At 39.3% G+C, this 25,978-nt stretch overlaps 1 protein-coding gene across 23 annotated transcripts in view; it reads right to left on the bottom strand.

Moving 5' to 3' along the window:
• Positions 1 to 25,978, bottom strand: part of EPB41L2 (erythrocyte membrane protein band 4.1 like 2) — a 214,631-nt gene that overhangs the window by 21,780 nt on the left and 166,873 nt on the right. For 10 of the 23 annotated variants that reach the window (XR_009506159.1, XM_059941214.1, XM_059941211.1 and 7 more), the window contains 11 exons: positions 23,321 to 23,493; positions 19,024 to 19,059; positions 18,711 to 18,773; positions 16,608 to 16,754; positions 15,162 to 15,263; positions 11,469 to 11,636; positions 9,443 to 9,496; positions 8,672 to 9,232; positions 6,663 to 6,785; positions 4,780 to 4,878; positions 2,976 to 3,056 (listed from right to left, as the gene is read on the bottom strand). Coding sequence is in view for 22 of the 23 variants with exons in the window: in XM_059941214.1 (XP_059797197.1) it covers positions 2,976 to 3,056; positions 4,780 to 4,878; positions 6,663 to 6,785; positions 8,672 to 9,232; positions 9,443 to 9,496; positions 11,469 to 11,636; positions 15,162 to 15,263; positions 16,608 to 16,754; positions 18,711 to 18,773; positions 19,024 to 19,059; positions 23,321 to 23,493 (1,607 nt within the window). In the remaining variant the exon portion in view is untranslated. The remainder of the gene's footprint in view (positions 1 to 2,975; positions 3,057 to 4,779; positions 4,879 to 6,662; positions 6,786 to 8,671; positions 9,233 to 9,442; positions 9,497 to 11,468; positions 11,637 to 15,161; positions 15,264 to 16,607; positions 16,755 to 18,710; positions 18,774 to 19,023; positions 19,060 to 23,320; positions 23,494 to 25,978) is intronic. The other 13 variants (XM_059941219.1, XM_059941218.1, XM_059941221.1 and 10 more) reach the window with 13 other exon arrangements.

Here is a 25,978-nt window from a genome sequence, read left to right as displayed (position 1 = left end):
TTCCATCTGAGCGTCAGCACAACTGCTTGCCACGTGGGGAGAGCAGGCAGCCCAGTGGGCAGGAGCAGAGTGGGGACCTCATCTCAGAGCAGGACAGCAAGTGCTGCCGTGTACTAACTGCAATGTGAATGGGGAAGGAGACCGAGTACATCAGGGAGGCTCTAAGTCTGTGTTCAGAGGCAAGAGGGAGATTGGCACCATCAACACTGTCTACTCCCTGCTGGTTTCCGGAATCCAATTTGAGAAAGGACAGCTCTGATGGGAGCCAACGTGGCTACAGAACAACTTCTCAGCTACTTTGAATTCATGTTCATTACAAAGATCTGCCTACATTAAACCCCTGCATTTGTCAAAGAGGAAACATACATGATACCCAAGGGAAGGTAGCAGGCGTGAAACATGCTTTAATTAGCAGAAAAGTAGGGAAAATGGAAAACTGCTATTATCATCTTCAAACATATTTGAAGTCAGTTTGCCCTTAGCTCCTTTCCTTCCATAATATCAGTACACGTAATTAAATACTGTAAAATGTTAATTTACTGCGGCAACAATAAAGACTGTGAGAAAACTATCACATTGCACTGCCAAATTGAGAAGTTATTTTATTAGAAAGAAATACACTTTGCCGTGTTGTTTATGCCTCCCGGGTATGGAGCTGAGAGCCACGACTAGCACCGGGTGTAGAACCTGCAAAGCGAGTTTCTACAGAAGCACGCCTCTTTCACTTGCCAGCACAAGAGATTCCTTCTTTTTCTATCCTGCTCAGATGAAGGGTTTCCTTCCACTATTAAAATTCCTTTAATGTAGGCAAGGAACTGAAAAGGTGTCAATGACATTAAAGTCACTGCACGATCAACATCAGTTTTTGGCAGGGAACTAATTTCCCTCCTTTACTTTTAAATAGTTCCATCATCTCATTTACAGGCTTTAAGGGGAAAGCAAACTCATTATGAGCTTCTGGTGACAAGCATACCAGAAGCCACAATTACATTTACTCAAAAAAGTTTATGACATCTTATAAATAAACATGAAAAAGGTAAATATCTGTTCTCTTCATTTGGATATCTGACCTCAGTTTTGGGTTTTTTTGGGTTTTTTTTAATCGAAGTATAGTTGATTTACAATGTTGTTAGTTTCAGGTGTACAGCAAAGTGATTCAGTTATACATACACATATATCTATTCTTTTTCAGATTCTTTACCCTTATAGGTTATTACAAGATACTGACTATAGTTCCCTGTGCTATACAGTAGCTCCTTGTTGTTTATCTATTTTATACATAGTGGTGTGTGCACTTGTTAATCCCAAACTCCCAATTTATCCCTCCCCCGCCCCCTCACCCCACTTCAGTTTTAAAATGGGCTGAAGGTGTGCGTCCTCACAGCAACAGCTAAAGCTGCAGCGTCATGATTTTCTTCTAATGGAAGAGTTAGGAATTTTGTTATTTTGTGTTATTTTGGAACTTACATTTCAGACTGTGTTTTTAATATTTGCCGTTCAGAAGCGGTACTATCTAGATTTGAGTTTTCAGGAAAAACAGGACAAAAGAATACACATAAAATAAAACCTGCAAGTAAACCCTCAAGGGAAAAAGTGGCATTTGAAACCCTGAAAGGGCCTTGTTTGGTGGAGACAGAGGGCAGACGAAACAAAGGCTGGGAGAGGACCCCGATTTTCACCTTCCATCAGGCCAAAGAATGTGGGTTCCTGCCCAGCACACTGTAGAAATTCAATAAATGCTGAACGAGAGTCCCAGAGGAAAAAAGAGTAAGCATAGGGTTTGCTCCAACTTAAGGTCAGAGCGACTCAAAACTGTCCCAGTGAAGAGGAGTAGAATAAATCCTCTATATGGGAAACCAGACGCTTGGTTTCCACACAGGTAATTCATTTTCTAGTGGTGAACAGACACATGTATAGTCATCTACAATGAAGCGCTATTACTAAGTCAAAATTCAGAGTCAGGGCAACCTTTTAACCTATAATAACTCTCAAGGAATTTAAAAAAATACATTATGAAATATGTAAGTAAAATTATGTATACAGGAGTTTTAAAAAACAGTAATTTTCTTTTTAGGCATAGAAGAAAATCTATTCCTGTTTGGCCTTTCTTATAGCAAGCCTTTCTTAAACGAGAAATGTTGTTCTCTAAAACTTCTGTGTTCAAAGCTGGGTGACTATCATTTGTTCCTACTCCCCAGCTGAGATGGTCAACTGAACATTTCCATTTCTTCAAATTACTGTAAAAGGAAAAGAGCTTGGTCTCCTTTAAAGTTGAGTTGAAATCACTCAGAAAATAACAAAGCAAAAAATTTTATCATCACTTGGGACTGCAGTCTAAAATTAAAGCTACTCTCCAAGTCTCCAGCAGTTCCATTCGTCACCTGTTCAGCTTAACAGAGTGGAAGTACAATTCTTTAAAAAATCTTTTCTGAATACATATAAATTTTCACTTTGTAAGAGACCTTATATTACCTTTTCCTACCCCTCAATAATAGTAATAACTAGGAGAAAACATCTAGAGGTAAATAGCCCAACTTTTCTAATGCTATAAAAAAATACTTGATAAGTTCCTGAAAGCGGGCATAAGTCAAACTTAGTGGCTTTCCTTATTTTTTTGGAAGCCAGTGTCATTTAACTGCCATTTATTTTTCAGTAACTGTTGACTTGCCTTTAAACCAGGCCCACGTGAATGCCTGATGGTTGCCAAAAATCCTCTTGATTATTGTGAGCCAAAGGTGCATGTAGAGCTAGTGTGAAATGAAAAACAACCCACATTTTGTGCTAATTCAGTGCTAGGAAGGCTGAAAGGACAGGCTGTGTTTAGGCTGTGAAGGGTCTTTATGCCAAGCTTAGGAGGTGCATTCATCTAGGAAGGAGGTACTGGGAGAAGCGGTTTGACACAGGGACGTGGCATGACGACAGAAACTTAGAAAATAAACGTGGCCAGTTTCAGAACCAGAACCTCAAGTCTTTACCTGGTCGTGATCAATATCTGCATCTCCCGTGATCACGATGCGCTTTTCAATTCTTGTTTCAGATATTCCACCTTTCACAGTCTAAAGGTCATAAAGAAACAGAAGGGAGGGAGGATTAGCAATCACTAAAACATGTTTACACATAATCAGAGAAAACAGAGATGGCGCACACCTAGACCTTCTGATCATCGTTAAGCAATTCTCACTGGGTGGGGAAGACTGATGTTTTAGAAATTTCTTTAAGCTCCATAGAGAATCCGATCGTTCAAAGTGTAGCATCATCTGTAAGCACTCCTAAACTGAAAGCAACCTTAAAAACTATCTTATCAAGATTCAGGTGAGACTAAGATGCAACAGATGCCATTTAATCCAAACAGTTCCACTGGAACATTCCGTTACAGTTTCTGGAGTTTCTTCACTTCCAATTGGCCAATTTTTGAAAAGAAGCGAGCAAAGGAGAAATAGTTGTTTGTTTTATGTAGAGTTTATAAGGAACGCTAATAATTTAGGCATCTGGTTTAGGTTTGGGAAATTGTTTGACTGGCATCATACAGATCCATTTGGTGATTTTCTTCATTTGGTTTAGTGCAATAATAAAAAAAAAAAAAAAAAGAAGACGACTTGGACTTGGTTTAAGATAGGTAAGATGTGTGAGGGCGATATAAAGATTTTCATCCAATGTCTGATTTGATTCTGCACGTGGCTGTGACATGAACATGTAACGTGGCTGAACAAAGGCTGTGAGGGGACCCGGGGGTAGGAGCTCCTGGGTGAACTGCCCACAGAGTTACAGAGTGACTGGCTTGGAGCGAGGTGACAGAGCCTGGGGCATGATAGAGGCTGAGAGATCATATGCCTGTGACACTCTATAAACAATGAGCAAACACCACCCAGTCCTGAGAAAGTGCACACTCAACCTCTACAACAGTGATAAATTTACACACAGTCACAGGTATTGCACTTAACTGTAAGAAACAAGGCTGATCACTAAGATCATTAGGTCTTAATAACTGGATATGCTTTAAAATGAACACCAATACCATCTTGCACTTATGGGACATTTTTTAATTCATAAAGTTTTTTTTGTTGTTGAAATGCGGCGTGAGGAGGGCACAAGGGATACATTTGAGACCTTCAAGCACTAACCAAACCTGAGAAGTAGAAGCAAAAGGAACTACTGGAAAATAATACTGGGTTAGAAAGGTGATGACCACGTCACGCACTGGAATCGCGTGAAGGGCTTCCTAAACACTCCCGGGGTTTCAGAAGATCCAGAGTGGAGTCACAGTATTCACACTGCTAACAAGTCCCTGGGTGAGATTGCAGCTGACAGTGCAGAGACCACACTTTGAGGATCGCTGGTCATCAGGTGTTAAACATTTAGAGAGTGATCTGGAGAAATGCTCCAAATCGACATAACTAGTATCTTAAATCAATGGGGGAAATTTACATGATTTGAACAACTCGGTGAAAACTTTCAATGGCAGTCTTCACTTCCTTGCTTCAGTCAGGAGAGCTGACTTGTACTTACCAAACCTAGGCTTCCAATTTTATTAGGTTCCCTCTGCTCCTACAGCTGTCTTAAGTAGAGCTATTTAGAACATATTTTTACCCCCTTGTACTTTACAAATTTGCAATTTGGTTTAAATACAAATGTCAGTGGAGCCCAGTTTCTTGCATACTTTAAATCTAGGCATTTTTATTCCACTGGCACTGTGCGTAATAATTGGAAGTGTGAATAGGAACAAAGAAACCATTCAGGAAAGATTCTGTTGGCAGTGTACGTTCCCCTGGATTGCTTTACCTTGGTGATGTGTGTGGTTGTCGTTGTCGACACGGACTCGGAGGTGACGGTCTGCGCAGTCAGTAACGTGCCTGAGTCACCACCAGCCCCGCCATCAATCTTTGGAGAGTTGGGGGGAAAATACAAAGTAAGGCTTAACTTCCGTTACGTTGTCAGGGAAGACCCCTCCCCATCAGACATGCAGCTTTTAAGACCTAAGGAGTCGGCAGAAGATGCTAGCTGCCTATCCTCTGCATGTCTGTAGTGGTGATTTACTGATCAGAGATTGGCTGGCATTTCAACAGAGTAAAGTCAAGGGCTAAATGCACATGGAGAAGCCAACCCTGGGCGGAGAGAGAAAAAACGAAGAATGGAAGTAGAAGGTGGGACTGAAATCTACAGGGGAGTCGTGAGAAAATCTGACCGAGGGCCATTCGCAGAAGCTAGAAGAAGAAAGCAGAGAACCAAGCAGAGAAGTTTCCACAGTGACCAGAAGTGCTGAGTTTGTTGTTTTTTTAAGCACAGGTGGGTAAAAATAAACGTTTTCTCAGATTACTAAGCAACAGAACCTGACTAGGATAGACTAAGCTTAAGCAATTTGGTTAATTGCTTATCTCTAGATATTTTTTGAAATGACATTGTTCCTGTAATAGTTTGTGCGTATACACGGCTACATGTATTTCAATACGTATGCACACGTGTGCGCACATGTGCACGCACTCTCTCTATATATGTGTGTATATAAATAGCTTATATATAAATCTTATGTCTATATAGGGTTTAACTTCTTTGCTTTGATACTAGAAAGTTCTAGAGTTTACCAAGGGAAATAATGAAGCACATGAATAGGCTACGAGTTTATGCTAAGATCACCAAACACATTTATCGCCAGTTTCCTGACACTGACAGGAAATAACTGGAAAGTGCAGTCTTTCTTACTGTAAGTTAGGAGGAGATCTCTCGAACTTGGGTCACGCACCTCTACTTCTTTACAAGGGCACTTACCACAACAGAAACACATGAGTACACGCTCTCCTACCACGCCCATTCATAAGAAACCTATTTGTGCTTATGTGGGATCTACGCACATTTACGGAGAGCATATCTAAAATGATTTTAAGGAATGTTTCACACATAAACACATTACGCCTTTAAAAAATATTTCGAGAGGACAATAATCTGCCATCCTCCACCATGGTACAATCCTACTAGAACACTAAATTTCTCAGTTGAAAAAAGAGTTGTCCCAGTTTCTAAACGGTTCCATTTTGAAATGATGACTACTTTCCCCTTTTTTGTTACCCTTAAGGTTAAATATCTTATTTCAAATCTTTACAGAATCAGTGTGTGAACACCTAAAATCAAACACACGAATCTGGTAATTATTTAGACACACAGTATCACATTTACATAAGAATGGCAACATATGTTTTCAGAAAATAATCCCACATGAGGAGAAGCACAGGTGTGTGTGCATATGTGTGTACTTGTAAACAAGAGTGAGTTGAATGGCTCTGTCTTCGTGGAGTTGGAGGAGGGGATAAAAGCCTAAATTAAATTCTACGAATCCATAAATTAAATGAGATCCAACAAACTTTGTAAGATGATCTGTTTCCCAAGTGTACATAAACACTCCTGGATACATCAAGCCAGAAATGGCTTATAAGAATAATAAGAACAACATTGGTACTGCCCGTCCTAAAAAATCACATGTACGCTTCCCCCCATAATTACTGGGTCACCTTTTTGATTGTAGCAAGTTACGCTGCTGAAGTACAGTTATAAAATGGAGATATAAAAAGCTATGTCAAAGTCAGAAACACAAACTAGGAGAAGACAGAATGAAAACAGAAACAGACTAAGTAAAAAAGAACTCAAACAGCCCAAGTCTAGAGACTTTGTACCTGCGGAGACTCATATGTGATGGTTTTGGTCTCAGTTTGGACAATAGGGACTTCCTTGGTGGAGATTTCTGTCCTTTGTGAGGCATCAGAAATTGTTACCATCTCTGTTTTTACCACTGGTGGCTGAAGTGAAAAGGAAGGGAAACATAAATTCTAGAGGTAATAAAGTAAAAGCGCTTAATGGAGCCTTCAAAAATTAACTGTAAGAAATATATCCAAACACACACTCATGAACAAAAGAAAAGAGTAAAAGGAAATAATCTAAAACAAAAGACAAAAGAAAAACACTTTCCTTCAAATATCATATATATGTGTATAGATATATACGAAGAATAAGCTAGCATAATAGCTCCCTAAATTGTGGTAGGCTTCAAATTATGATGGTCCCAAATTACTTACGTGTCAAGCCTGGCATACAGTGATACGGAAACTTTAGCTTTAAGCAAGTAATGATAAAATTGAAAAGAAAACAAAACAGAATGAACGATGAGAAGTGACCTGCCTCAATTTTTATTACAGTTTGAAGAAGCATATAGTTTGTGTGAAGGCTGTAAGGTTTGTGTGTGTGCCTTTAATTGGCACAGTTGGTCAGTAGGCTAAGATTTGCTCTTTTCCCAAAGGCCTTTTCTGCCCTACTGATAAGGAGATCCCATTTTCAGAAAGAATATCTTCAAGCAGGATTGTTTTCAGTTATACCTGTCTAAATCTTACAGTGTTTCTTCTGTATTACATAAGTTAAAACGTTATATCTGTAGAGTCACTCCACCATTGTTGCATTAATGCTTTGAACCATTTAAAACATTCAAAGAGATGGTCACGGCCTGTTAACATTGTAAGTCTGCTGAGCATGTATCTTTAATACACCATCAGACTATACTACTACCAAAACACTACAGTGCTTTCCTTGAGAGAAAATTCCCAAGTGTAATTATTTAAAGAGGAATAACCTGTATATTAAATGCAGAAAATAATAGTTCAAAGCATTCAAAGACTTTCAAAATATCTTCTCTGAAGTGAAATCGGAAGTTTAAAAGTAACATAAATCCAGTTAATTATTTCAAGACAAAGTCACTTCAAGATGTTCTACCCCATGAAAGAGAGCAAATATGGATAATCCCTCTACTGTCGGCATTTAATTTTAATCAAGGAACACTCACACGGAAGTAAATCCTCCCTCAGCATAACTTTAACTCCCAAATCAGAGACACTGCACCTAGTGACCAAGACTTAATCTAAGAGGAGTATGGAAAGTGCTCTTTCTTGAAGAGAAAAAGGAAAAGACCCAAACCCAATGGAGACAACTCACAAAACACATAATCAAACTTGCAAATAATCCAGAATTGATGAGAGGATAGAACGAGAAGAGAAGGGTATCCTCCTGTTAGCTTCTCGCTGCCCAGAAGGAAAGCTAAGTCTCCTGACCAGACGGTACAATCCCTGGAATCTAAAACCTGAAATGCCAGGGGTATTCAAGAAATAATGTTTTCATCAGGGCTAGATGCTGAATTCAGAGCATCACGGTGATCGGAGCCTGCTGCCACTCTGAAAATCTTAAACTGAAGAGAGAATGAGCCAGAAGGTCAAAACCAGTCGTGACACCAGCAACACACACACACACACTGACCGTTTTTCAACACTACGTACACCATTTTCTAATGAACAAAAAGGCATTGTGAGGAGGCAGTGCAACTAAAGATAAACCACTGAAAACATCCAAAAACATGCAGAGAAAAATTTCAATGTGAAATGAGAAGGGAAAAACCGACAGGCTGCTGTTGGAAAGTTTATCGGGTGATCCAGTTGCGGTAAAGACGCCAGAAACCGTGACCCGAGAGGGCAGAAAAATCGACAAAGCAGGGCCTTCCCCCTTCCTCCCGTGAGAGATCGAAATCAGAATCCTGTCGAAGAAGCTGAAGGAGACCTGGGAGGACAGGAGAAGAAGAGAGGCAGGTGTGCTCCACCTGAGAAACCGCTCTAGCGATGAGCTCCCGCTGGGGTCTCCCATTTACCTCTGAACAACAGATAATCTGCGGCAAAACATCAATGTCAACGGGAGCCACCTCTCCGTTAACTTTCTGTTGCTCATCCTCCGTGTCTTCGCCCACGTCTTGCTTAACGGCGCCTTCGTTTACACTCTTCGGGGCAGGGATCTGGGGGCCCGCTACCTTTTCCTGGGTCACTGTTTCTACCGTGCCGACGCTGGCACCTGCTCGGGTGAGCACGCTGGCTGCCGGCACTGGGTCCTGCCTCTCTACTACCTCGGCTGCTTGGCCGGGCGCCTGGTCCACCTCTTCTTCACACTCCTCCTGTTCCTCCCTGATGGTGCCCTCCGGCACTCGGTGGTGGGGCCGGTACTCCCCCACGTCCTCCTCCTCCTCGCTCTCGCTGCTGCTCTCAGAAGACAGGGAGGTGGAGTCTTTCTGCGTCCCCGGCTCCACCTTCCGCATCTCCCCAGGACCATGCCCAGGGGACGGCTCTTTACCGTTCATCTCTGCCGGGGTTACTCTTTCGTCTTTCCCAACCTCTGCCTGCTTCTTCTCCTCCACTATATTCAGAGTCTCAAGTGAACTCTGCACAGAAACAAAAATGGATGAGGGGGAAACAAAAATAGATGAATAAATCAAAACGACGGCAAGCAAAATTAACCGACGGCAGGTTCATGTCATGGAGAAAAGCAAAGATGATGATGATGGTGGTGGTGGACTGAAAGGGAAGCGGGTGAAAACGTGAGCGGGATTGGAAACGTCGGGCAATGGTGTTAACATGGAAAAGGGGAGAACCTTAACAGCATCGCTGGCTCCGGCGCAAGGCCCTTCGGACTCAGGAGCGCATTTCTGCGGAACAAAAAGCAACCGAGGACACAGAATCAATAAAGGTTTTCCTCGACGCCCACCAAAACAAACATCCGACACCGCAAAGACAGAACAGCAAGAATCAACAGCTACAAAAACCTTTGCCCGAGGTCACATGAAGGACAATCCAGACAAATGCAAGAAGCTTAGGGAAGGAAACAAAAACACAAAAACAGCTAGCATCCTCCCAAAGAGATGAAATGGTTTTATTATACTTATACCTATAAGCTCCTTCTTGTTGAAAAGGTAGGGGGAAAAAATGGAATTATACCAGAGCTTACTCATTATTTTAAAGTTTAAATGTTAAGACTTTTAAAATCTATTCGACAGTTTGATTTTAATCAGACAAAAAAAAAAAAAATTCTGGCCTGAACCCCTAATTCCTAAATGAATATACTATTAATAAGATGATGCCTTTGTCTTTTGCTGGCTTGTTGAAAAATCAGCTTTAATTGGCAAAATTATAATTATCTCACATAGTTATTAACATAAAAATGTTGTCATTTCAGAAACAGTTATTAACATCCCAAACTGTGCGATAGATTAGCAAAAGGGATATTATAATATTAGGGTGGATGTCAGTTATGGCTCCAAGTGTCTTCTCTTAGAATTTAGCTCCTCCATTTGAAAACTGAAATGGACCCAGTTTATCATTTGAGATGCACATTGCTAGCCCCTGCAGGCATCTACTTTGGGGGAGTAGATTTACTCCAGTTAAGTACAGTACCTAAACGTTCAATAAATGCCTGAAAACGAAATACATTAGTAATATAACTTCCTATGCTATAGTATTGATAATCAGGGTAGCAACTTTCTTACAAAGGAGTCTGTTTTTAAAGATTAAAATTTTCCTTATTTTTTTTAACTTTACATAAAGCCTAGCCAACTTTTTGACATTCGGGTAGCACTAATGCCTTGTGCTCTAACTTTAAAAATTCAGCTAGAGATAGTAGCCCTACTTATTCAAGAAAGTATCTCGATGCTGAATGAAGAGCACTGCACCCCTGAACCCTCTGGGCAGAAAGAGACCTTGCTGTGAAGCTGCCCAGACACTAACTGGACTGGAGCTGTTTCCTGTAACCGATAACACGACCTGTTGATCTGCTCCAGCAACACGGACAACCATGAGCAAAAGGTCCTGAAAGGGCACCTATCAACAGATACTCACACACTGTCTTTGATCTGCCCTGTTATTCTTAAAGGCATGGTAAGGGCACGTTTTCATTGCTCAAAATTAATACCATGTAAATCACGTTACTGACAGACCAAGAGAGCCATCCTTCCAAGTTTACTGAAAGCCCAGAGGTTTCAGATGTTAAACTGGAAATCTCTAAATCTATTTTGGTAAAGAGGTAACATTTAGCTGTACCTACTTATAAACTTCTTTATAAATAAAGATATCCAGGGATCAGAACATTTCTAAAGGAGACATTTCATTATCATTATTTTTATTACTTAACCTCAAATGGCCAGATGGGTTCTGCCCAAGTTCAGGGAATCCCTTAGGGGTCATTCCAAAAAATGAAAATAATTATTTCATTGAGTATGGCAAGCACTTCGAATTTTTCCATATAAGCAGGATTTTTAAAATAATAAGCCACCAGAAGATGTTTAAAAGACATTTAGACTTTGAAAACTTTTCTGCAAAAAATACTTAGCTTCTACTTGGTTGAAGCTTTCCCTCCACATAACAACTCAGACTCTGGGCCTTAGTGATTTAAATGATTCTCTGAATTTAGGCAGAATTGGGGTGGAGGGAAAGGAAGCAAGAGAAACATCCAATCAGTATCTTTTCCTCAAGTCCAAATTCTGTCATTATTTCTTGAATGTTTCTCCCAGGAAGAATTAATTGCACCAGTGAAAGCACTGGAGGAAGAGGTTCCTTAATACTCAAAAAATAAAAATCACTCTTATACGTGGCTTTTAAAAACAGGGGAAACAAAGTAAAATGCACCTCAGGCAACTGTGAGAAGGGCGAGGAAGAAAGCTTTTCAGAAGGCGCACTGGAGTTCACAACAGTGCCCCCTGCTGTCCAAGTGCTGGCTGAGGTGAAGGAGGCTTTCATGCTACCAGAAAAGCCCTTGTCACTAAACAAAATTGATGATATCTCCTCTTCTAGGCTCTAGAGAGGTCAGAAAAGGAAGAACAAAGAGTTAACAATAAGTCAGAACAGACAGCAGTGACCTACTGAAAGGAAAGGTTACGCAAGAAAGAATCACAGAGCAGCATAAATTGAAAGGCAAGGATTCTAAAAGATTCTGCAGCAGGCGTCTGTGGCCATTGGCCTGAATGACAGCTTTCCACCCTGCCTGAGAGTCGTTGATAGCTCTAACCTACAGAAACAAGCTACAACTCTTTAGTTTCTCACTGAAACTTTATCACAAGCTGAGCATGACCAACCCACCTCATCCGTCAAACGCTGCTCTGTATATTCTTGAGGGAGCTTCTCGGCGTGGCCCCTGCACTTGCTATACTTATTTCGGTGTTAGCGCTTGGGTGTCCCTAACCCCTTGCCTCCAGTGCCCTTCCCCAGGCACTCTGGGCCTTGCCAATTTTGTCATCTCTCTGAGGTCCACTTAATATTCCACGTTTTGTGTATGGCCTTCACTGACCATTTCAGCTCCTATGACCTCTCCCCTGCCCCATACCACTCTGTCTGTACGGCAAGCGCTTTGACAGTAACCCACCGAAATTCCCTCAGACATGCTAAATATGCCATGGAATGAAGAAACAGTATCTTTTTTTTTTTTTCAACAAGAAACAGGTAAAGAAAAAAAAAAACTCTAAACAGGAAGACAAACTCAGAGGGGGAAACTCTGAGCAATGTAAAAATCATCTATCCCTGAAACGCTATTAAGGCGAATTTAATCTTCATATTTCTGGCCCTTAAATGACAGTCCTTAATCTGCCTGAGGGCACAACAGGAAAGCTGGGGACTATCCCAGGTACCTAGAATGCCAATGGTTAAGAGTCACCATGAAGCTCCCCCTCACGTCAGATGTGTGCAAGAATACTTCCTAATAAAACCCACTGCTCAGAGATCTTAAAGACAGATAAATGAATGAATAAATGAATGGCATTCTGGGATGCCCCTTGGGACAGTGCACTAACTGGGGTGAAGGGTAGGTACGAGGAGATGAGGAGGGCGAGGTGCGCAAGCACAATACTCAGGAGAGAAAAAAAAAAGCTTCTGGACAATTTCAGCTTAATTACAGTCTCCATAAAATTACACCATCCCTAGGGTCGGGTGGGTGGAGACGGTGTCCTAGCTGGTAAAAGATCACTGGGGAGTTTCAATAAGTGCCATGCATCTAATTATTCAATAAAATATCTCCAAAATTACCTTAAAAGTCCAGTGTATGTAATCTCTACTAGACACAGGAGTTTCTATATAAAATATAAACTCGTATTTTATACAAGTTCAAGTGTGTCATAGTTCTCACAATACATAAGACGATATACAATAGTTATTTGCCTATTAAAGACTAAATGATTTGGTTTCCAATTTTCTGCTCTACTCTCAAAATTATTCATAATGTACCGAAACCATTTTGAAAGTTTGATGTACTGATTTCTAAACAAGAAACTATTACTGTTCTTTTTTTTAATCTATAAAACACATATTATAGACATTTGGAAAACTTGTTCAAATTATACTCTTATGCATAATTTATTTTACATTTTATTAAGGACTGCAATTTAAAGATAATCAAGAAACTCTGAAAAATTAAGTAGCAAAATGAAGATGCAACAAAGACAGAAATTTAAAAGATATTCTGTTAAAAGTCAAAACACTCCAGTAGACTTAACTTTCAACTAATAGCAATGAAGTGTTATTTGGCGCGGGGCGGATACAGTGTAAGTGGTCAAAAAATGTTTGTTGGGTGAATGGATGATTGCAGTTACAACAGTCCATATGTGTGTTAAATAAATACGTTATTTTCCAGCATGTGCTGGAGAGGAAAAGAGTAAGAAAGAAGCAGTAACTTCAAGCGTAGATAAACCGTTTAGGAGCTGAACAGTGGATAAATTCCAGATTTAAATTTCACATAACATCATTTTAATGTAACTTCTACAATAACGAATGGATGGTTTTCACTGTACATGGTTTATACCGTACACTCCCCTAAACGATGACATCCAGAAAAAAATGATCATTTTAAACATCTTCACCAAAATTCCAGTTTCCTACTGCAAAGACATCATTTTAAATTGATCAAATGATGTCATCTGATTCGCTTCTAAGGAGGATAGATTTTCAAAACTATGTAATATTTCAAAGCATATGATATTAAAGTCATCATTTTACACGGAGAATCTGATTGGCTCTGGATTTCAAGCTAACCTTTAAAGTATATAAAGATGTCACTTGGTTTAGCTTTATGACGTTATGTTTCTCATTTGCAGTGTTCCAGAAATATTTCATCTCAACCAGATCTCAGATACTCTTAGCGCAAGGCTTCATCTTCCACTTAATCTGCCTCCCCCACCATCCCACTGTATGTTCTGATGAGTAATACTCTCTGCCGACTAACAAAATCAGACTTGGTGGAAGGGAAACACTTTCTCCTTATTCCGATCTGTGCTCTCGTTCCCATCCCCTATAATCCATTCCTCAACCAGCACCAGAGGGGTCTTTGTCATACACGTGGGATTATAGCACTACTCAGCTTGAAGCTCTCCAATGGTTTCCCATCATTCCTATAACGTAACTCCAAATTGTTAATATGTTCTTGAAGATCCTGCCAAGATCTGGAGTCTGACCTCTTTGACTTTTTTCAGACCTTGTCATTTGGTCTTTCAGTCCTTTAAATTAATTCCTGTCTTGGGGCTGCATTTGCTCTTCCTTACACATGGAAAAAACTTCACACGTCCACCTCCTTCTCATCACTAAGACCTCAACTCAAATGCTATCTCTTCCCAAGCCTTCCCAATCACCTTCTAACTCGACAAGTATTTCATCTCCTTAACACTTCTTAGCGCTCCAAATTTTCTAGTTACTAATGTGCATGTCTGCTATCTCCTCCACTAGACTCTAAGCATTCTAGTCCCAACAAACAACAAGCTGACCGGCTGGCTAAGCAAAATCACTAGAGATAGAAGAATAACAATGTAAAAGCAACGGAAAGCTAACTTCCCTAGTAATGCCAGATATTTCATATATGCAGGAGCACAGAGAGATCCGAGGGGCTGCTCGCATACACCAAAATCTTTTAGCCCATTGAAAATCTTAAAAATAAAAATTCAAAAGGTTTCCAAATGTAATTAGTAAAACAGTAACCTAAATCACACATAATTCGTTACTCTAACACCAGCACAGTGTGCGTTGTACAAACAGTGCATTTTCGTGTGAAATCACGGTTTCCCAACTGCCAGCCACATCCATCAAAATTAGGGGTCATTTATCACCTAAATCGGTTGAGATGTCTGCATTTCAAACTGTGGATTTCCAAATAAAGTACTTTTGCAATGTGGTGCTTCTCATCTAATGATCCTATGTTTCTATTTTACTTTTTAAGCACTCAAAAGTTTATTTTTAAAAATTTAGGTTGATACACAAAAGAAAAAGGAGTATCTTATGGCTGTGGACAGGAATAAAGGAAAAGGGGAAAAAGCAAGAGTAGATCCAAGGATGCAAGGTGAACACCTTGTCTGCCTCCTGGGCTTTCTCTTCAACTGTCCATGCGGCCGCCATCTGATGCTTCTCCGTCATGGATAAAATATCCTTGAAAAGATGGTCTCCTTTGCTCTATTGTTTTAAACAATAGATATGATCAACAAATAAGACAAGTACATTACATCTATAGCAACACAGACATAAAACGACTGTGTGGGTCAGCGGAACAAACCAGATGAAGCGGCACATAAAGGGAGGACACAATCCCAGCACGTCATCAGACACTGTTCCCCCAGAAAACACAACGCTCTAGAGGTGATTCTGAAATACGGACAGTAACATCTTCAGAAAAGCTGAAAATAAGAATTAAAGTTGTATACAACTTCAGAAGACCCTGCTATGGTGTTTTAAATCTTAATATTGTCAAAAGCTTTTTCAGTTTTTAGCAATTACTTTTGCTCATCTGCTTTAAAGAGCTGTTTTCCTTTCACTGTCACAAACTTAGAAATTTAAAGTAACCAACAGCTTTGCTTTTTAAGAAAAGGTGAATAAAAATAGCCTAAGAATATCTAAATCAAACGCCTACAATTTGGTAACATTCAAGTCAGACTAGATGATGAATTTAAGGAGAAGAGAGGGGTGAAAGGAAAAGAGGAAAGAGTAAATTGTAGGGTAACACCTGAACACACTTTTTAAAACTGCATATTAAATATAGTATGATCACTGTCTCCCTCAAGTAAAATAAACGAGCCCATGAAGTTCTTGGTTGACAACAGGAGAGATTTTGCAGCATCAAAAAGAACAGATATAGATGAGAATGAAGAAATATTTTGAGAATATATTCTAAAGGCAATGCTTATAGTGGTGGCGAAGAGAAATAAACCATGGAAAGAATAAGAATGAGTTTGGAGAGATGTTATGGGTGAAAATGTTCTTAAAGTACTAATCTACATTTCATTACTAAGAAGTTTCAGTATTAAGTTGTATAATTAACATTTTACAAGTTTTCAACAGGGCTCATCAGTCTTCAAAGCTAAATTTAACTATCTTCACAGTAATTACCTTAAACCATTCTAAATATGGTCTACATTCCTACATCCCTTTAATTACTAATTCTTTAATTATTAAACAAACTCTCTTATTTCAGAAGTCAATAATTAACTTACTAAATACAATATACGTCAGTTTCTAAGTCGCCCTATGTAACAATTCATTACTACCAATTTACTTGAGTAAAATAGTGAAACTATTCTAAAGGTATTTCGAAACTCATACAATTTACCCAAGAACTACGTCAATAAGTATTACACATTATTAATAAATATTTAGTATTTTAAAAATTATTAGCAGTTACATTTTTTTAAAAAAAGGGAACATTTTGTAACTTCTTGAGAATCAACATAATAAGATTAGCAACCTAAGTTTTACTGAACAGCTGGATTGAGACATACAGCCAACAAATAGCTAGTGACATACCCCTTGTGTCTGTAGGGACAGAGGTGTGATACGTCGTTTTTCCCATTCATTAGGGCGTGGTTCGGGTGTGGATTCCATAAAATTGCGCTTGAGTTCACTAATGCTAGCCTGGTGTTTCAGTATTTCCTCCTGGGCCTTATCCAGGTCCTAGCAATATGTAACGTAATAAAGGGGGAAAAATCCAAAAGGAAAAAAAAAACAAAAAACAAAAAAAACCCAATAGGATAAAAACAAAAAATGAAACCAAAAAATAAGACAAAGTAAACTTATGATTAAAAAAACACAGTAAAGCAAGAAAAATGCCAAGTCTCAAAAGCCATATCATCACCTAGGAATATGAGTTTGTCCAAATTTGAAAATAAAACCAATGTGCAATTTTTTTGTGATTCCTGTCTTAAAGGGTTCAGACTTCTTCCTTATTTAGATTTGTTTAAGAAATCAGTAGAAAGAGGCTATGGAACTAATACTCAACATGGCCAATCACCCTTCTTTCTAATAGTTGGGTTTGATATGCAGCCCATGACTTTGTTCCTGCAAATTTACCTTTCTGATTAGGGTTACTACTAGAGTTGCACGCTGTAATATAATGAAGCAAGTGAAAATAGAGAAAGGTGGACTCAGAGCCCATTTGGCCTGACGGGAATCTTTGGCCTGACGGGAATCCAGTCCAGGATCATCCCAAATAAAAGGGGTAGGGGGACCAACGGTTGGCTTTTTTCAGGAAATTCCAGCAATGGTTTTCAATCCTTATGGAATAAACGGAACAGCTTCCAGAGGCTGCTTCTGTTTGGCCTTTCTCTAAAATAAATGAACGTCATATTGGTTTCACGTACTTGCCAAGCACAAATGCGGGGTCCGGCCACCCACGTACCAAACAGTCCTTATAAAAAGATGCGAGGAAAACTACCAGGTCAATTTTCACCGAAATAGGCCCTGACAAATGTCACTTGTGGGATTTTTTAGATTGGCCCTGAGAAATGATATTTGTGGAAATAAAAGGCAGTATTCAGAAAACAGTTTTAACTGAATTTTAAATGTTTTCTTATATTTCAAAAATCATGGGGCCACCTGTGGATTATAGCTTTCAATCCCACTCCTCCCAGAGAAACAGGTCATGCATCTGATTAAATTAGATGTTCCATATGCATGCACAAGCGTCGTAGCTCATCTACGAGCTGCTATCGCCATTTGCAAAATCTCATGAAAATCTAAAAATCTTTGCATGGCATGAAAAAATGACTGTGGCTTGAGATCAGGCACATTTCTTGCATTTGTTCAAAGCAATGTTACGTATTACACTTTAGAGCATTTTAGTAAGTTATGCAAAAATACATTTCCAACAGTTATCAAAGCTGCTGAAAGCAACCGAACGGATTAGTCAAATTACTGAGGATTGCGGTTCTCCACTGAATACACTGCCATGTACTACCCTAAAAGAAGGGGGAAAAAGAAACAAAAAACCGTTCTCGTGTGACACGGGGAATACAATACATTTTACATTCCTAATTGGGTGGCTAGGTTTTTTTTTTTTCCTCCTCTTTTCTTTCTTACTTTCATTTATTCTTTCTTTTTAATCAAAACAAACCCATTAATTAGCATACTCTCAAATGGAAGATTTTAAGTGGACCACATTCCTAATTGCATGGATTTTGGCACTCTCTCGCCCCACCAAAAAAAAAAAAAAAATTGTGGACTCAGGGCCAAATGACTTAATGCCAATCGACAAATATCTGTTTTGGTGAACGTGTATTAAGGATGGGATCACGTTACTTCAGACTCTAAACCCTGGAGAAAGCCCATTAGGAGAAAATAGGTTTACTTGCAGAACTTCAAGATTAATGAATAAAAACTTTATTCATTTGATTACACAGAATTTTTTTTTTCCCAGTTGTCACTTTGAGAACTTCTAGTAGATATATTCCTACCTAAGCCACTTTAAAAGAACAAAGTTGGACTGGTAACATGCACTCCCGAGGCGAACCTCCCCCATGCATTTCGTGCACTGTGCTTGAAAGTTGCCAGCCAGCCGGCCTGCGCGTGACCCCCCGTTCACAGCAGCCTGGCAGCCATTAGGACAGAGTTGTTTTCTTAAATTATACAAACCTCCAACATTAAATTGCTATGTCTGACATAAATATTATCCCCTTCTACTCTCAAGGAATTTTTCTGTGAAATTAAATCACACACAGGGGGGGAAAAGGCAAATAAACATAAGTGTATCAATCAGCAAGCACCAGAAATGACTCAGAGTTGGATAGTCTAAGACATTAAAATAAAAGAGGAATAAAAACCTGAAGAACCGAAAGCCACAACGAGCAAAACTCACAAATAAACCCTAAAAGTGCTCCACCTCCCGCACAATGATAATGGCAGGCAGCAGCTACCAGGTATTTAACTTTGGGGGAAAAATATCCACCTCCTCCAGCTGCGTTTCCTCCTCTTCCGTCTTCGCCTGGAAGTCACCCAGCAAGCAGCCAGAGAGAAGGGGAGTATTAGTGGAAATGCTACCATCAGTGCAAAGAAGCTGTATTTGAACTTAAATGGTGAACCAGCATTACCAACCTTCACTGTCTGGCCCTCAGAAGATGCAGACTATTAAGCCACTTTGGTCTTTCTTCACCTACAGTGCTGGACAAATGATGGAAATGGTCCTTTGCAAAGGTGGAATGGAGAATGGAAGCTTCACTCTTTCTCAGTCCCTAGATTATGCGCTGCTTTTTAATATGTTTTGACTCAGGAATGAAAACATGAGAGTGTAAAAATGGCATAATTCAATCTGTTCTAACTTGAAACATCTACATCAACTAGTGGTGAGGGCAAAGTGTGATGATGTAAATTTTGGCTTTCACTTTCTATGAGGGACAAATGTTCACCCTATTATTTAGTTTTTTAACACAGATTTCTTTCCTTGGGGGGAAACTGGTTTATTTTGCTACTTTCATATAAAATGGTGGGTAGTTAAAAACATTCTTGTATTTTATAGCCACTTCTCTTGCATAAAATTCTTTAAGCAAGAATATTTTTTCATAGTTGGACAATTCTCAGTTATCTAATGACCCAAAGAATTAATCTGTACATTTAAAACTAACATAAATACTGATGACTACTGACTCATGGAAGGTAACAGCATAAAAGAAAAATATTGGTTCAGATACCAAAGGAAAATAGTTTAACCTTTACATGTTCTTTTATAGCAGGATTATACATATTCTTTTTCTTCTTTACTGTAATGCCAGTGTCAAATCCGAGAGTTCAAAGTGCTTTTTTTTTTTTTTTAAACTATTCAAGCATTTTTGAGAGGTAAGCAGGGAACTCAGAGTATCTTTTGATCAGCAGGGAAAAATTAGACACAGCCACTCAACAATTTGCTAAGAATCATCTTCCAATTCCTTGGTCAGCACTTAATTCTCGAAAATGTCGATCTGGCATTCTTCAGGTAACCTTCAGGAATCATGGATTCTCCCACTATGCCTAATTATCTTCACATTTTTCTTTAGATTTGCTCTAAATTTTGTGATTTATTTTATGTATTAATAGTAACCACGGATATGGGACACTAAGTCCCCAGACCACATTTAGCAAAACAAATCAAAAACTACTATACATGTGAGCACTGCTTAGTACTGCAGAGGTAGCCCTATATTGCGGCAAAAATCCTCGGATCAAACCAGACACCTAACTTTAAATAAAAGAACACTAAGAGGTCCAGTCCAACCTTAGTGCTACAGAGTCTAAATTTTCAAAATACTACGGTTCATTTTTCACACATATTTCTTAAAGAAAAGATAACAGAATAGTATCTTCCTTACAAAATACGTGATGGTGACTCTTATATACGATTTTGAGTTTAAAAAAAAAAAAGAAAAGAAAACAAACTACCTGAACTTCATCTGGGCTCCAAATGCTACAATAATAGGGAGAAAAGGAGTTTCTGAGATTAGACCTATGCATGTCAGGAGTAAAGGTCACAGATGCATCCTCAAAAATGCAAGAACAAGCTTGGCTTTCTAACAGAGGAATAATAACACTAAGGAATTCTACTAATACATATCAATTACAGTTATGTCCAGTGCATCCTAAGTTCTATATCAAAATAAAGTTTCCATCCTAAAGGAACAGCATTAACATTTATCTGCAAAATGGACAGACCCAAAACAGATTATTAAGGGCAACATAGGTCCCCCTCTCCTTGTTTTTATGGCCTAGTATGGTTCAGGTATTTATAAAATAATCCTACAACTTTGCTCTTAACTTAGAATGTGTGGCCCTAGTCAATTAATATCAGCGGAGGGAAAGTGTTTAATTACACTTATTTCTCATGTACTAAAACGATGTGCGTGAAAGTGTGCAGATCATACTAGTTTGAGGTTAACCAGTGACAGAATTTATGCACATGTTTACACTCTACATTAGGAAGGGTATAAGACGAAGTGGAGTGCTCTTGACCGCACAGATTTAAAGCTCATGTAGGAGAGCCAGCAACTGCTTCCTCTTCCTCCGTTTTGTCATTCAAGTCACAGTCATAAGAAACAGTCAAGGAAGTGGCTTTTGCCTCCAGATAGTAGAGGGATAGAGCCAGAGGAAGGGAAAAGGTGAGAGAAAAAGGCACTGACTGAGAAGCAGAGAGAAGGAGCCCAAAAATGAGGTTGAGGGAGGGAAGGAACAAAGGGGAGGTGATGGGAACATAGTGCTGGACGTCAGTGGGGAGGAAGGAGACCCAGACCTTGGGGAGGCTGGGGGAGGCAAGGTACCCATCCTCATCGAGCAGTGAGGGGAAGCGAGGTGGAAAGCGTCTGCAGAAACTGAAGAAGTACCCAAACTCTGAATCCCTGTTCTCAGCCTCTTTTAGAGGCTTCTCGTGGGTGGGAGGACAGTCAGTCTCGGGAGGGGCTTCAAGAGGATCCAAGCCAGAATCACAACCCCCCTGCTCTGATGTTTCGCCTGTGGAAGGGAGCTCTAAGCTGCCTAGTGTGAGCTGATTGGCCTCCCCAAAGGGGTCTTCCTCCAAAATGTCTGAAAGCAAGTCCATCTCAGGGGCTGGCAACACGTTTGGGGAAAGAGATGAAGCACAGTGGATGAGTGGTGAAGGTGGGCACATGGAAATAAGCTATTCTCCAAGCAAACCCATGGTTGAATGTGAAATTACACAGTGGATACATTCAAAGGAGAACCAAAAGCAAGAGAGAGAAAGAGGAGAGAAGAAGAAATGGGTAGTTAGTGAAAACGTTTACTCAGAAGGATTGTATTAACACAGTGTCATTAGAAACTGAATTAAACGATCCATTTATAAAACAGGAAAACTGGACTACTTTTATCACATACAACTTATAGGTAATAGGTTGATTTAATTATTATTTTTCAACTGGTTGCAAACGGATCCTATGAAACTCAAATAGCATTATTACTTTTGAACCTGGTCGCTGACAAACACTGAAAGCATTAGTGAAAAGGCCAGTCGTTTACCAAAAACAGGCAGAATTTCCCTTGGAATTTCAAAGAACTTTTCTTTTGTATCACATTATCTAGGCAGAATGGAACACAGACTTTCTGAGATTCTCAGCTCTCCTGTTTCCGATGTAAGTAGCCACTCCTGGGTGTCTTGGTAGCATAATCATAACTTATCCTGACAACTTTTCAGTTATTGATAGATACCTTGTTTGCTGTGATTCCTGTTATTCTAAACTAATTTTTAACCAAATCCTTTGTGGAATATGATATTCACAAATTTTTTAACAAAGGAATGAAGAGGATCTGATGGCATGTGCTACCAGAAGCATCTGTCCTTGTAGCATAAGACAGGGCCCCCATGGTGCCCGAGCCCTCCTCTCTGCTGCGGTTGGGGGCTGTCAGTGCAGGAAATCCTGAGACACTGGCAGTTACCTCATCTAGCAAGTTCTTTATAAATTCATGTTGCACGTCTTTAAATTTTTCAAAGTTAAAATTTTGAAAACATTATAAATCCACAAGATGATTTCATTTCTTTTTCATGTTTACTTCCAATGTTACCCATTCAAAAGTTGCTTTGTGCAGACATGGAAAAGAGATCTGAAGAACTCAAAGCCACTTCAAATCAACTTCTAAGTGACTATACTTGCCCAAGGTAATATAAAACAACCCCGACAAGTTTGAAAACACAATATAGGTTACTTCTCTGTTCACTATGGTATACGCACCAAAGAAGACTGAAAGCAACACACCATCTTCTCACTCAGTATTCAAAAAACAATTACTTAAAACTTTCTTCTTCATCAGTGGTAGATTATTAATGAAAAATCATATTTTCATAAAGACCACCTTTCTTCTTTCAAAAAATTCAAGTCAATACTACAATAAAATAATCAAGACATAAGCTACACATTAAACTTTACTTGAAACAAACCAAATATGAATTTCAAATCATCACAGCTTTTATAATTGGGGGCTTAATTAAATAGGATGATTATAAGGATGGACAAAAGACCAATAAATTACTTGCTTGCATTAAGGTAATTTACGCTGAAATATTTTGTTTTGACCAACAACCAGAAAAAGGTCAGAGACTCAGTCCAAACCAGCAAGAGCATACACATATTTGAAAAGTGGGAAATTTTATCAACACAGAACATACAATGACTGATTTTAAAAGATATGTGAGTTCTGAAACAACAAATGCAATAGACAGCCTCTTGTCTAAGTACACATTTAAAGCCACGTATTCGACTAATTTACCATACCTTTCCTTCAGTGAGTTGCACATGTGGGGTTTTAGCTGGGCTTCTAATGTCCCTGCTGCCATCACCATCTTGTACCACAGCAGGGCTCACAGCTCCAGGGCCACGTGCTGAAACCTCCCCAGCAGGGCCAGGAAAATCCTTCGTAAGACTTCGGTCCACAATACCAATCAGAGCTAGTTGAGAATGATCATACGGATTGCTTTAGGACACTTAAGCGATAAAATTCGATGAACGTCCCCCCTTCCCAGATAAACAGGCACCTTATAGACAATTAATAGAAACGGGAACACTGTTTGATCATGAAAATAACATATCAAATAAACTCATGTTTAAACTTTTAATAAACTCTAGAAGTATTCTGAATTGTAACCCAATAAATTAGACCAAGCTCTCAAGTCACAGATTTTTGAAGGATAGACACTGATCATAGAATTGGCCAGTAGAAGGAGCTCTAAGACCAGATGAAACACCAGAGTCAGGGCACTATGTCAGAATTACAATGTGAGCAGTATTTTAATTCTCTGGAGTCTCTTTAATCTTGCCTGAACTTATTTCTGAATCTACCTATCGCAACAATTCATTACCTAGTTATTAAAATGATTTGCTTCAGTAAGTTTTAAGAATTCCTCCATAAAGGGACCTTTAATTAGAACACCAGTCGAAATTGCAACAAGACAGTAAGAGTAGATTTTAGAGAATCAACTTCTATGTTTATGTTAATATTTTTCATTTTTCTAACCTCCCTCCTGAATGCCTCAACTTGACCTACAGTAAGTCTAATACATAGAAACCCTCTGCCTTAGCAAATCTGGCCTTATGTGTTCCCTTCGTCTATCCTACAGATGTGCAGGAACATATATCGTGTTGACATTTCTGTCATATGGCAGATCAACCCAAGATGGCCTCAAATCTCAACAAGGCAAAGTGAGTAGCAACTGGCAAAAGCCTCTGTCCATCTGTAGTTTCTTCCCCAAAGAAGAAACCACTGAGGTCATTTCACCAGCATAAAAAGCGCTTTCCTGACACAGTGTGGCTTGCTCTGGCCCCATGCCCCTAGGGAAGCCCAGTGTTTAACTTTAGGCTGCAAGCTCTTGGAGGGCAGAGACTGTGTGTGACCCACCATACTGAACTTGGGCAACACCTAGACCTCGAATCCATGTGTTACTAGAAGCCTCTTAATCCACACCCCTCACCTGCCCTGTCCAAAACTTCCTTCTTCTCAGTCTTGACTTTTTGCCAAATACACTCTCATGTTTGCACCCAGTTACTCAAGTCAGATACCTTGAAGTCTCTTCCTTTACCCCTCAACAACCAGCAAGTCCAACAGAGTCCTTGGATGTATTTCTAAATGTGGCCAGTTCCTTCCACCTCTATTTTACCACCCAGGTCCCTTTTAAGACTTTCACGGCTCTTAAACACTCATACTTTGGAAAGCCCACAACAAATCATATTAAAATGAATTCACATCGTACATTAAATATAATTATTTTCTAGGGTTTTTTTTTGACTTTTAAAAAGATTTTAACAATTTTTCGTTGGAAAGTAGATGAGTACGAGTGACTCTTTAACCTATGATTACGGTTTCTAAGCACCCATTATACTCAGAGATTTACTGCAAAATGAGAAACCCTGACCTAGAAATGGCTTCAAATGTAATGATATCAAAATTTTAATGAATATCCAATTTAAAGTTTACATAATGAAGTTGGCAAAATATTGACCCTGCATACTTTTGTTAAACACTTAATGATTTCAGTTGGCAGCTAATAATTTTTGTCAGGTCTTAAACCGTGTAGAACCCTGAGAAGTTTACAGGCCCAAGGCACAGAACCTATGGTGCCAATGGCTAATAGGTCTACTACCATTTGAGACAAAACCACCACGACTCTCACAGGATTGTTCCTGACCAGTCGGCCTGAGCTTCCTCTCGCATCCTCTCTAATTGTTCTGGACATGGCATCAAGTGATTTTTTTTTTTTTTTAAAGATAGCACTGTACACATATGTGCTTGTATAAATGTGTACACATGTGTATGTATGTATAACACACACCCTTCAATGGTTTCCTAGAATAAAAACCACGTTCGGCACCAAGAGAATGTGGCCTGCAAGGCCCTGTATGACCTGCTCCCAGCCTACCTCTCCCTATCACTAGTCAGCTCTGACTACACTTGCCTTCTTTCTGTTCCTAGAATGTATCAAGCTGTGCCTAAACTTATGATCTTCAGACCTGCTACTCCTGCTACCTGGAATGCTTTATCTCCTGTTCTACTCATGGCTGCTTCCTTCTCATCCTTCAAGTCTCAACTGAAATGGTTCTTCCTCAGATATGCCTTCCTTCCCCAGTGACCCAATCTGTAATGCCCCTGATTATACTTTCCACTTTCAGGAAATCATCAGTTCCCCTGCTCTCACATGCATCCGGGGTGTTAGTGCTCTCAATGACTGATTTGCCTCCTTTCTGGTTTGATCGTGCAAGTCTTGGAATCTCACTGTTCTAAAATAGCTATCCTAGATTGATTTTTATTTTGATATTTGATCTTTAGATATCACATTGATTTTTTACTTTCTACATAATCACTAAAAGACTTAATTTGTCAAACCTTAAAGTGAAGAATATTTATATATTTTAATAGCCTGTTTAAAAACAGGAGAAAGA

Source organism: Balaenoptera ricei, chromosome 12 (genome assembly GCF_028023285.1).
Source record: "Balaenoptera ricei isolate mBalRic1 chromosome 12, mBalRic1.hap2, whole genome shotgun sequence".
Lineage (NCBI taxonomy): Eukaryota > Metazoa > Chordata > Mammalia > Artiodactyla > Balaenopteridae > Balaenoptera > Balaenoptera ricei.
This window is presented reverse-complemented; position numbering and strand designations above follow the sequence as displayed.